A 13631-nucleotide genomic window follows, 5' to 3' on the forward strand; every position below is an offset into this window, starting at 1 on the left:
ACACCCTGGTCAAATGAGTAGGATGTCACTGATAAGTGGGTAGCACTTACATTCAATGGGTAAATTTGTTGGTCAGGATTTTGTGCAAACAAAGAAAATGTTCACTCTGTAGTTTGAATAATTTAAATTCTTCTTTAATGGTAATCTCTCAGTCATTGTCCTATTAGCCACAGGCTCCACAGGAAAAAAATATTTTCTTGCCATAGTTTCTATAATTTTGAACCGTATACCCTTTCTTTGTAAACCATGGATCTTAGTATTCTAAAAATAATTCCTAACTTTTCCAACAATGATTGGTCCTGTGTTAGGATATTACTGTTGCCATTAATAAAAAAAAACAAAGTTTACATGTAGGAAATATTTTATAAAATAAAAAATAAAATAAAATGTATGAAGAAACAAAGCTTCCTAGTTGGGATGTAAGAAGAAATACATACCAACATGCCAACTATGATGCTGACTTTGAAGAAATGCTGGTGGCTTATTTCCATATTGCTAAAATCAAAGTAAGGAAATTAGCAAGGCATTATAGTCACAGGGTTGCAACAGTATTACCAAATCATTCACTGTTATATCCAAATGATAATATATTAATGGTTCATATTTTTTGTTTTTAGGAAGTTAACCAAGGAGACTGGGATTCTGCAGAAGAGAAGTTTATAGAAACTGAAAACAAGATTGTAGACAATAGTCAATAAATTCCATTTTTGGAAAAATTGAGTTAAAGTTTTAAAAATTATTGCAAATAAGTTACGTTCTTATACACATTCAGACACATAACAAACAGTATTATTGATTCAAATCTTTGTGTCTCTGATTTTCTTCTTATGCTTTTGTTTCATAAGTAAAGGAAAGAACTGGGGTTCCCTGATGCTTACCCACTGCTGCTTGGGGTGAGCTAATGGCCTGCTAAGAGTTGCAAAGTCTCTGCTTGAGAAAACAGTTAAAAAGTTAATTCTTGCAACACTGGGTGCTCTAATGGGAAAGTGAATCAATTCAAACTAAAAAATGACCCTGCTGGTACTGGCAAATCCTTTATGGTCACTTAAGTTTATCTCTTATCACTTTCAGTAATTTTCATAATTCCACCAATAAAACCCTAGGAATAGACAGGGATGAGTTATAGTTTCTAAACAAACTGGGGACCCGTCTTTACTGGAATGAGGTATTTTTATGTCATTCCTTCTGACAAAATTTCTATTTTCTTTCCATTTTAACTGAAACATTTTTTTTCCACTGCATACATTCTGAATCTCCATGTAATTCTATAGACTGAAGAACTTCAAAACAGATACAGAATTTTAAAATTGCTTAATAAACTACAGCAAATAAGATATGTATATAGAAAATGTGAAAACATAATGGCCTGATAAGAGTTGCAAAGTCTTTACTTGAGAAAACAGTCAAAAGGTAATTCTTGCAGCACTAGGTGCTCTAATGGGAAAATAATGGAAATATTAATATTTTCAATATTATGGGAAAATAATGGAAATACTAAGAATCATATCTAAAGACTGTACCTTATTTTAACCACAGATATAGTCAATAAGAGCTGTGTAAATTAAATTTAAAAATCCTATTGAAAAAATTAAGCCCCCTTATTTTTTGGATTAAGTATTATTTTCTACTAAAATTGCTGAAAGAGATACATTTGTAATATGCTTTTTTTTTCTATTTTAAATTTTATTTTTCTACTTTTTAATTTATAATATACCTTTTTAAAAAGTCAAATAACATATAGGGACATATATAATGGTATGCATAGAAGGAAGTGTGAAAAAGGAAAATTAGTCCACCTGATTGCAACATAAGGCAATTAGGCCAAGGTTATAGGCCTGATTTCTGTGTGAATAAGTAATTTTATTCAATTACATCGTTATAAAAATAACCCTCCTAAACAAGAAGGCTTAATAAGTACTGTGGTAAGAGCACACAAGTGGGACCCTCAATACCAGGGAAAAAAAGCACCTGAAAGCACACGTACAGAATGCTGATTGGTAATAGAATTTTTGAATATAAAGATACTATGATTACTTACAAGTTGTGATCACACACACACACACACACACACACCACAAAAATATATTGAGGAATTTAGTAAAATGTACATTTTGAAGAATGCAGGGAGTATAAAGGTAATGATGTAATAAGATACAGAAGTAGAAGAATATAATGAGATGTGCATAATTTAGCAGCATAATGAAGTTCATGGAATGATGAGTCTAAAGAGATATGAATACCTGAAGGGAATTATGAATGAGTTTAAGAGGCTGCATTCATGGAAAAATTAAAAAATAGACAGCAAATGCCAGTACAGACCAATATCCCTTTGCAAGTAGAATCATTCTAGGTGAAGAGCTTACTAGACTGAAGGTAGAAGATGAAGGCAGTAATTTGCATAATAAAAATATATGCTTTCACTTGAAATATCTGAAGAGCTATCTCAATTCTTTGCTTCAATTTTGTACAGCTCAATCAGAGAAGAGCAAAAATAAAAAATAAAATAAAAACTTCTGCTTAATTAAATTTTCTAATGAGACAGAGATATTACTGAATGACCTGGGTGGGTGGAATTAAAATATGATTACATCAAAATGCATACAGGATCCAGATGTGGGCCAACAGATGGAGCTGAGCCAATTTTAGCTTTGACTATGTAATTTACAAGTGCTTATCCCAGGGCTATAACCTTAGAATCCTCATGTTGGGAGAATAGAGGAATGGGAAGCAGTTGCTAAATTCCAAATAGAGCAGGCTAGTGAAAATGAAATTACTTATATGTATATTATATCCTATAAGAGTATCCTACAATAACGCTATATTGGGTAGACATTATTTACATTTTGCATAGGAGGGAGATAAGACCCAGAAAGGTTAAGTAGCTTGCCCAGGGTCACTTGGCTAGTACAAAGTAAAGCAAGTAAAAGAGCCAAAGAGTGTTTGATGGCAAAGTTCCTTCTAGTATATCTTATTTCCTTTTTCCTTATTCTCTGACAGCCCCTGAACCATCAGGAAGAGTTAATGAACTCCCAGTCTGACCTTGGTAAGGACTTCCTACTGCTTGGAATCAAGAGCTTCAGAATTTCTTCTAAAGGGCAGCAAATCTCAGCTTAAGATAACTGCCTATGTTCAGGCAGCTAACTAGCTAGAAGTCATAGATGGGAACATGTGCCTTTGTGCTGTGGGCAGTATTCTAAAAGAGATACTTCACTGTTCCAGACTTAATTCCAACAGCAAAGCTTAAAGGTTTCTTGACTAGAATTGCTAAAGTGGAAAAACAAAAAACCTAGGTCAGAGACACTGAAGTCTTTAATCATATAATCTTAAAAAAGCTTAGAGCTTATATTCTAAAATGAAATTCCCAAGAGAGCAAAATCCTTTCTATTAAAAAAAAAACATCTAGTTTTTCCATTGTATACCGAAAAAGATTGGGAATTTCAGGGAACGGTGCCAGAATATTTTAATCTGCCTTATAGCAGTTGGTACTGTACCAAGTGTGAAGTTGTAATTTATTCATATCATGCATTTTACAAATAAAGAAAATGAATCACAAATCGTAGTCTTACAAATGTTATCATCCATGGTTATGCCAAGAATGCCTATCAGTGGAATACTTGTTCCTTAAAAGCCTTGCTGGCAGATAGGCTGAAAATAGTAATATGCTAAAAGACAGATCGGAGACAATAGAAAATTCGTCTGTAGTCAAAATAGATAAACAAATAGAAAACACCTTATATATGCAAACACTTCTAGGCACTTGCTTTATAAGAATAATTTTTACATTGATTTAAGATGCAGTATGCTATAATGAAATGAATACCAGACTGGGAGTTAAGGATCCTGGGTTCTAGTTATTGTAACCATAACCATTTCTCTTACTATACCTCTTTGGTTCTAATTTCCCTTGTCTTTGAATAAGAGAGACTATTTGATCTCAAGTTACCCTCTTACTATTATATACAAAGTATTTCATGTACTATATACTCTGAAATTCCTTCATAGATTTCCCTAAGGTCTATGACCTTCACAACAATCACTTTCAGCATTTTATCTACATGTTAAGTCCTTAGTTTTCTGGGATTATTTTTGAACCTTCTTAGACATACAAAAAGTCATTTCAGAGATGTCACAGCTTCATATATACATTCTTAGATTCAGTTGGTCCCAGACTTTGGTTACTAAACATTGGCTTTCCTCTAAGGGCTTCTGCAATTGTAGGTGTTAAAGTGTTTGCAGAGGCAAAATATTTGTAATTTCATAGAATGTGAAGGCCTTTTGGTTTCCCCCAAATACTTTTTCCTACTCAGTGATTAATGAATGAAATTAAATAGTTTAGAGGTGCATCTAGCTGAAATCAAAACCAACTATAAGGGTTTGCTCAGTAAAATGCAAATGTAATTGGCAAAGAAAATATTCTAAAGCATAGTGAGAATGAACTTCTATTCTTTTTTCTAGGCTTTATTTGACTTATGACAATTCAATTTACAGTGATTCACACTTACAGCACTCTGCTTTTTTTATGTCCATGTTATTTATTAGGGCATTTAAAATTAACAATGAACAAATATGTCAGTCAGTTGTCTCATAAAACATATGAACAAGGTGCTATGGGAACACAAAGAAAGGACATGTTTAAACCAGCAAGGGAAAAGGGAGAAGCAGACATCAGAAAATACTTTATAAAGAGAAGCATCTTAAGCTTGATCTTAAAGAATATGTGGTAATTAGCAGTAGTTAATATGTAGAGAAGTAAGATAAAGTTTTTCTAAGCAAAAACTATATAAGCAAAGGGGCTAGGCATAGTGGCTTATACCTGTAATACTAGTACTTTGGGAGGCCAAGGCAAGAGGATCGCTTGAGACCAAGAGTTCAAGCCCAGCCTGGGCAACATAGTGAGACCTAATCTCTTAAAAAAAAAAAAGACATATATAAAAGGCTTAGAGTAAGAGAGAATAAGAAGTAAGAATTGTCATGTTAGGTTTAGGGAGAAGCAAGTTCTGATGATAAGGAGGTAAGAAACAAAAAAATTAGAAGAAATCAGATTATAAAGGGCCTTTCATGACATGTCAAGGAGTTTGAATTTTATCTTGAGGTTATGGGAAAATTGCTGAAGAGTTGTATGTAGGAAGTGTTAATAAGAAATTAGAAAATTTGAACAGATTACTTTGGCATCAAATTGGAGAACGGATTGGGAAGATTTGAGCTAGGGGGAGGACAGCCTGTTACAACAGTTCAGGAAGTTAATAATAAAGATCTAAACTAAAACAATAACAGAAGGAATGCAGAACAAGGGACAGACTTAAGAGGATGTAGAAAAACAAGTATTGTAGAGGTAGAGAAAGTAAGTTTAGTATTTGTTATGTTACATTTACTAGCAGCAGATACATAATACATTTAGAATATGAGTTTGGGGCCAGGTGCGGCGGCTCACGCCTATAATCCCAGCACTTTGGAAGGCTGAGGTGGGTGGATCACAAAGTCAAGAGATAGAGACCATCTGGCCAACATGGTAAAACCCCGTCTCTACTAAAAATACAAAAAATAGTTGGGCATGGTGGCACGCGCCTGTAGTTCCAGCTACTCAGGAGGCCGAGGCAAGAGAATCACTTGAACCCAGGAGGAGGAGGTTGCAGTGAGCCGAGATCATGCCACTGCACTCCAGCTTGGTGACAGAGCGAGACTCCGTCTCAAAAAAAAAAAAAATATGATATGAGTTTGGAGCTTGGACAAGCGCTGGCAATGGTATAGATTTAAAATTCACCTTATAGATGGTATCTGAAACTACTAGCCTGCATGAGGCCATCTAAGTCAGTGGGCAAAATATGAACAGAGTCAAAGAAAAAAAACTGAAAGAAAGCTTTTCAAGGAATTGACAAAGGAAGGCAAGCCTGTAAAGGAGCCAATTAAAGGAGACAAGTACGACATTAATTTGCCTATCTCTTCTGCACTAGGCTATGAAATCCACGGGGCAGGAGTTTTATTTTTATTCATCTTTGCATATACAGGACTTAACATAGTATCTAACATTTAGTTGATGTTTAATAAATATTTGTTGAACAAAGTAAATTATGTTTCTATACATGATGTTTTCTAAGCACGAAATCAAAGGGTATAAGGTGTCTAATTATAATACCCTTTTACATAAAAAATTGAGTTTGATCCAACTCAAAGGTTCAATGCAAACCTCATTATTACTTTTCATCATCATAGGTGTAAACACTTGACAAAAAGTTACCATCTATGAAGAATCTGCTCACTTACAAGTGACAACTAATTTGATGAATAAATGAAGGGGAAACAAGCACATGAAAGGAAAAGAGAATACATCTGAAGGCATTTTCTCCTAGAGGGAAAATGAAATGGCAATTTCCAAAATTTTTTTTTTTTTTTTAAACTAGAATGTCTTTTTAAATGTGACTTGTTATACATGGTGAGATTTTTCTAAGGACTGATGTTAAGGGAGCTCCTCTGAAATTATGAAAAATCAGGGATGGTTAATTTATTTTTATAATAGGTAAAGTATTAATTTTTATAACTTAGGCTTACATTCATATTTTCTGAAAATGTATTGGTTTCTGCTGATATCAATAAATATCTCAATATTGTACATTTAATAATAAACAAAATAATTCCATTAAAATTTTTCTGAAATCACATAGTTAATTCCTGACTAATCTCCTCTAGTGAGTTTTCTAATCTTTCCTTTAATGAGGAGTAAAACAAAAACAAATGGTTTAAGCCTAACGATATGCATATCTAAAATAATGTGAGCCTAAGACGTAGAATAAGGGCAAGCTGTATAAAAACAATTCTTGTTTATGTGGGAACTCAAACAAAAGAGCTAAAATCTGGCACCATTATGTTAGCTGCCATTATTTTTTATAATTTAATGCTGGAAGAATAGCACAATTATGTAGTAAGAGGAAGAATGTAAATCTTGAGACCTTAATCCTATTCTTTTTCTGCTGTTCTGAGTTTGGGTTTCCTTGCAGAAAAATTAGGGTGTTTTTGCTCTCTACTGTTCACTGTAGTTTGAATGTTTTATGGTTCTATAAAGTTTTTTATTTATAAAATTAATTCTGTTGTGTTGTTTCTTTCTACATAACAAATTAAGAAACTATATTTTATTCAGATTGCACTAAGTGTAACTTCTTTTCTTGATGTTGGGAAGAAACCACAAGCTTTATTGGCTGGAAGTTCTCCTCACTAGCCTGGTCTTCTGGGACTGGATGCCTAAATACAACTCCTATGCTGAATTTTTAGAAATGAAAGTTGTTAAAAAACGAAATACTGGGAAATGCTACCTTTCTATTGTCTTAGTAGTGCATGAATAAATTAATTTCTTTTCTTAACATTTTTACATTTAAATACATGTTTTCCAAACAGAAAAGATGATTACAAGACACATTAGTTGTCTCCCATTTCTGACAGAAAATACATCAGATAGACTCAGTGTTAACTATTTTCCCCACTCAGTGTGAGAACCCTTTCTTTAGTCTGCAGTATTGATATTTTGATAGACAGCAGAAACACAGCTGATTTTCTTCCATTTTTAAATGAAAAGGCAGTTTTTTTATGGATTTCACTAAATATACTGTTAAGGCTGGTCTTTAGCCATTTTCTTAAATAAGAAGCAAAAGAATGATGATAATTGTGATAATGGTTAATAATCTTTCTTTTTCAGGGAAACTGTGCATTAATGTTACATTAATCTTATTTGGAAAAAAAATGAAGAAAAGAAAGGGCAATGGTCAAACATAATAGTACCTCGGTAATTGATGATTTCTGTCCCAAGCACCGGAGTCATCTCCAGGACTGTGATAAAGGCTTTGTCCATAGATGTCAGAGGAAAAGGAGACATGCGATGTCTTCTAGCCACCTTGGTGATATCAACAGCACTGTGACCTAAACAGTAAGATAATTAACTGAGAATATGATGCTGTAACACTGATTAAAAAGTGGCAATGACTTATAAATATCACAATTCCAAATTTTAAATGTCCCCAAACGAACATTAGCAGGTGAGAAACTGTTTCTCCTGCCTCCAAAATATAGCCTGCTCTGGTTGAACACTAAATCAAGTTATCAATGTTATATCATGTGTCAAAACTTAGTGAAATTTAATGATGACATTGACTAATCTTTTTTGAGCGCTTCCTATGTGCCAAGACACTGTACTAAATTAACTAATTAATCCTCACAACAGCCTTATGGTGAGGCACCATAATTATCCTTATTTATAGATGAGAAAAGAGAGAGGCTTAGAGAAATTATGTATCATTTTCTAAATCACAGAGCTAGTAACAGAAGAGCTAAGATTCAATCCTAGGTAGTTTTGGCTTCAGAATTCATGTCGTCAACCACTACCCTAAACTCTGAATACTTAATGCACTAGTTAGTAAAATGAAGACCCCAAACATCAATTTATTTAGGATATTATAGGAAATGTTCTGTCCTCTGAAAAACGTCATGGAGAAAGATTATTATTTAGCTATTGACTCCACAGGTGACCATATTTAGTCCCAAAGCATTCAAATAATGCATACATTAAAACTACCAATTTTATATCTCCAATCTCAACCTCTACCCTTAATTCTACATTTTTATATCATCCAACATGCATTTGAATGTGTAACCAGCAACTCAAACCTAAAATGTCCAGAAACAAACTCTTAAATTCCCCATCCTCCAATTCCACCCATACAATGTCTTATTCTCTTGCAGTTTCTATTTCAGTAAATAGCAACTCCATTCTTCCAGTTATTAAGCTAGAACCTTGCAGGGTCCTTGATTCTTATGTATATTTAAACTATCTTTGAAATATATCTTGCAACTGCTCATTACTCATCACTTCCAGTACTACTCATCACTTCCGACTATTATAATAATAATAGTTGGAACCACCATTAATTTCCTGAAAAATTGAATAGCATCCTAACTGGTCTCTTTGCTTCTATCCTTGTCATACTTCAATTTATTCTACACACAGCAGTTAAAACGATTCTCTGAATCACTGAATTGTGCTAATCTCTGCTCATAGCTCTCTAATGACTTTCCACATCCCTAACAATAAAATCTCTGCCATAGCCTATAAGGCCCAACATATTATGGCTCCCATTGTCCTCCTAACATTCCCTCTGTTTACTGTGCTCTAGTCATACTGGTTCCTTTCTTTTACTTGATCATGCCAAATTCATCTCTCCTCAGGGTCTTTGTACTTTGTGTTTCCTCTGCTAGAACCACTCTTGCCCAGATAGTCCCTCATTTCTCCATCTATCCATCACTTCTTTCAGGTCTCTCTTCAAATATCACTTCATCAGAGAGAACTTTGTTGAACACTCTATATGGAATAATATCTACCATCACTCTTTATTTCCCTTACCCTACTTTTCTTTTCTTCATAGCTATATACATACCCATGTACATCCATAATATGGATATTCATAACCATATATAATATGTAAATATAAATGTATATATTTATATTTGTTTATCGCCTTCCTCTTCTCAATGGAATATAAAGCTCTATGACAGCAGCAACTTTCTCTTGTTTACTGTTTTTGTCCCCAATACCTCGAACAGCATCTGATACATATTAGCCAACAAAAAATAAATATTTGTTGAATAAATGCATAATTTAGCCAAGTAGGAGATGGACATAAAAAAATAAATGCATAGCCAGGTGCGGTGGCTCAAGCCTGTAATCCCAGCACTTTGGGAGGTCGAGGCGGGTGGATCACAAGGTCAAGAGATCGAGACCATCCTGGTCAACATGGTGAAACCCCGTCTCTACTAAAAATACAAAACATTAGCTGGGCATGGTGGCGCGTGCCTGTAATCCCAGCTACTCAGGAAGCTGAGACAGGAGAATTGCCTGAACCCAGGAGGCGGAGGTTGCGGTGAGCCGAGATCGCGCCATTGCACTCCAGCCTGGGTAACAAGAGTGAAACTCTGTCTCAAAAAAAAAATAAATAAAATAAATGCATAATTTAATGACAAGAAGGAACTTCTTGGAGTATTATCTCTTTGTATATAAATAACTTGGCCTTTTCCTTGGTGACATAAAAGTCTATATCCCAAAGAGTTAATAGAAAGTAGTAATTGCAAATGCTGCTGCTTGGCTGTCCTAACTGCTATCCACAATCCCCTTTTTAAGTGGGTAGGAGTGGTCGTATGATATAATTCTGGCCAATCAGGGGTAGGAAGAAGTCCCTGGGGCAGGCTTCCTCTTACAAATAAAAAGATAAAAAGATAAAGAGATAAAGCCTTAAGAGAAAAAAGCTTTTACCTAACTACCTTTTTTCTACCTAGAACATGGCTACAGCAGGGAGCTGGGCTGACACTGGGGATTGGGAGGTGCTGCAGCCACTTTTGAACTATGAAGATGCAAGCCCATGCAGTAAGTATAGAAAGATGAGAAGAAAAAAAAGAGTCAAGTCCCTGATGACAATGTACAGCTGCTGTAAAAACCCTAGCATGCCTACCTCCAGACTTCAATATGTGAGATACAGAAGCTAGCATCTCTAAACCACTTTATAATGATTACATGTATCCTTCAGAAGATTGTGAGTTTCTGGTCATTGCAACTTATTAAATTTAGCACTTTTACTCCAATCCCAGTGGCTGCTCCAGACATGTTCAATGAATTGACTTAAAGGCACAACCCCAAAGGGTTTTCATTCTAAGACTAATGAGTGTCACAGGCACCTAAGAAAAAGATAAAGCTCCTTATACAATTAATATGCCATTTCTTCTCATGGTCAATCAAAATAACAAAATTTTCAAAGTTTAACAAACCTTGGAGATTATTTAGTGCTACATAGAATTTTCGATTCCAATTGTGGGTGAACACTTAAAAAGGATTATATGTGATTCACCATTCACTTACAATTGAAATATAAATTTGTAACTCATTTTCATTGAGGTCTTGACCTAGTCATTCAAATATATATATATATATGTGTGTGTGTGTGTGTGTGTGTGTGTGTGTGTGTGTATATATGTGTGTGTGTGTGTGTGTGTATATATATATATATATATATATAAATCATTGTCACAACCAGTGTTAACTAGGCAGAATGACAGAGATTGCTGCTTCTGCTTTTTATTCAGCTTTATGGGTCTCAGATGAGATTTTTTATTTTTTGTGATAAGCTGCACTTTAAGGTGTGAATTGGAAATAACCTTACAAAAGCTGTCTTTTAAAAATATGTTAGTTTCTGAGAAGAAAATTCTACTTTTTAGTTATACAGATTTTATCTGTTGAATATGGTGCTTTGTAATAGGCATTTTCTTATTAAACAGCAAGTCTGACGATCAGTGATACACATATCCATTCAACAAATATTTACTAAGTGCACTTTATGAACCAGGAACAATTAGGGACTTGGGATACTGAGAGTAAAATATACCCTGCCATGAAGAATATTACAGCCCAGCAGAAAGGAGAGAAAGAGAAAGAGAAAAAGGAAGGAAGGAAGGAAGGAAAGAAGAAAGAAAGGGTAGTAAACCATCTGATGGTTCTGTAAGTTGTAGATTGGTTGTCCTGTCCTGTCCTATCCTATGTTCCAGGATACATGTGCAGGATGTGCAAGTTTGTTATACAGGTAAACTTGTGTCATGGTGGTTTGCTGCACAAATCAACCCATTACCTAGGTATTAAGCCCAGCTATTCTTTCTGATGCTCTCCTTCCCTGAAACCCCCTGACAGGGCCCAGTGTGTGCTGTTGCCCCACCATGTGTCCATGTGTTCTCATTGTTCAGCTCCCACATAAGTGAGACAATACAGTGTTTGGTTTTCTGTTTCTGTGTTAGTTTACTGAGGATAATAGCTTCCAGCTCCCTCCATGTCACTGCAAAAGACATGATCTCACTCCTTTTTATGGTTGCATAGTATTTCATGGTGTATCCAGTCTGTCATTGATAGACATTTGGGTTGATTCCACATCTTTGCTATTGTAAATAGTATTGCAGTGAGCATGTGTGTGCATGTATCTTTATAATATAATGATTTATATTCCTTTGGGCTTATACCCAGTATTGGGATTGCTGGATCAACTGCTAATTCTGGTTCTAGGTGTTTGAGGAATCACCACACTGTCTTCCACAATGGTTGAACTACCAACAGTGTAAAAGTGTTCCTATTTCTCCACAGCCTTCCAGCATCTGTTGTTTCTTGACCTTTTAATAATTACCATTCTGACTGGCATGAGATGGTATCTCATTGTGGTTTTGATTTGCATTTCTCTAATGATCAGGGATGTTGAGCTTTATTCATATGTTTGTTGGCTGCATGTATGTCTTCTTTTCAGTAGTGTCTGTTCATATCCTTTGACCACTTTTAAATTGGGTTATTTTTTTCTTGTAAATTTGTTGAGGTTCCTTGTAGATTCTGGGTACTACACCTTTGTCTGATGGATAGATTGCAAAAATTTTCTCCCATTCTGAGTTTGTCTGTTCACTCTGATGACAGTTTCTTTTGCTATGCAGAAGCTCTTTATTCTAATTAGGTCCCATTTGTCAATTTTTGCTTTTGTTAAATTGCTTTTAACGTTTTGTCATGAAATCTTTGTCCATGTTAATGTCCTGAATGGTATTGCCTAGATTTTCTTCTAGGGTTTTTCTAGTCTTGGGTTTTACATTTAAGTCTTTAATCCATCTTAGGTTAACTTTTGTATAAGGTGTAAGGAAGGTGTCCAGTTTCAATTTTCTGCATATGGCTAGCCAGTTCTCCCCAGACCATTTATTAAACAGCGAAGCCTTTCACCATTGCTTGTTTTTGTCAGTTTTGTTGAAGATCACATGGCTGTAGATGTGCAGTCTTATTTTTGAGTTCTATATTCGGTTCCATTGGTCTATGTGTCTGTTTTTGTACTACTACCATGATGTTTTGGTTACCATAGCCTTGCAGTTGAGTTTGAAGTTGGGTAGCATGATGCCTTTAGCTTTGTTCTTTTTGCTTAGGATTGTCTTCACTATATGGCTCTTTTTTGGTTCCATATGAATTTTAAAGTAGTTTTTTCTAATTCTGTGAAGAATGTCAAGGGTAGTTTAATGGGAATAGCATTGAATCTATAAATTACTTTGGGCAGTATAGCCATTTTCATGATATTGATTTTTCCCATCCATGAGCATGGAATGTTTTTCCATTTGTTTGTGTCCTCTCTGATTTCCTTGAGCAGTGATTTGTAGTTCTTGAAGAGGTCCTTCACTTCTCTTGTTAGCTGTATTCCTAGGTAATTTATTCTCTTTGTAGCAATTGTGAATGGGAATTCACTCGTGATTTGGTTCTCTCCTTGTCTACTGCTGGTGTATAGGCATGCTTGTGATTTCTGCACACTGATTTTGTACTTTGCTGAAGGTGCTTATAAGCTTAAGAAGCTTTTGGGCTGACATGATGGGGTTTTCAAATATAGGAGTATGTCATCTGCAAACAGAGACAGCTTGACTTCCTCTCTTTCTATCTGAATATTTTATTTATTTGTCTTGCCTGATTGCCCTGGCCAGAACTTCCAATACTATGTTGAACAGGAGTGGTGAGAGAAGGCATCCTTGTCTTGTGCTAATTTTCAAGGGAAATGCTTCGAGCTTTTTCCATTCAGTATGATACTGGCTATGATACTGTCATAAAT

At 34.9% G+C, this 13631-nt stretch overlaps 1 protein-coding gene across 17 annotated transcripts in view; it reads right to left on the minus strand.

Moving 5' to 3' along the window:
• GPHN (gephyrin) overlaps nt 1-13631 on the minus strand; it is a 636323-nt gene that overhangs the window by 124903 nt on the left and 497789 nt on the right. For all 17 annotated transcript variants that reach the window (XM_032246071.1, XM_032246064.1, XM_032246067.1 and 14 more), the window contains one exon: nt 7768-7905. In XM_032246071.1, coding sequence (XP_032101962.1) covers nt 7768-7905 — 138 coding nt within the window. The remainder of the gene's footprint in view (nt 1-7767; nt 7906-13631) is intronic.

This window comes from Sapajus apella, unplaced genomic scaffold (assembly GCF_009761245.1).
Source record: "Sapajus apella isolate SASKATOON/1434 unplaced genomic scaffold, GSC_monkey_1.0 scaffold59, whole genome shotgun sequence".
Lineage (NCBI taxonomy): Eukaryota > Metazoa > Chordata > Mammalia > Primates > Cebidae > Sapajus > Sapajus apella.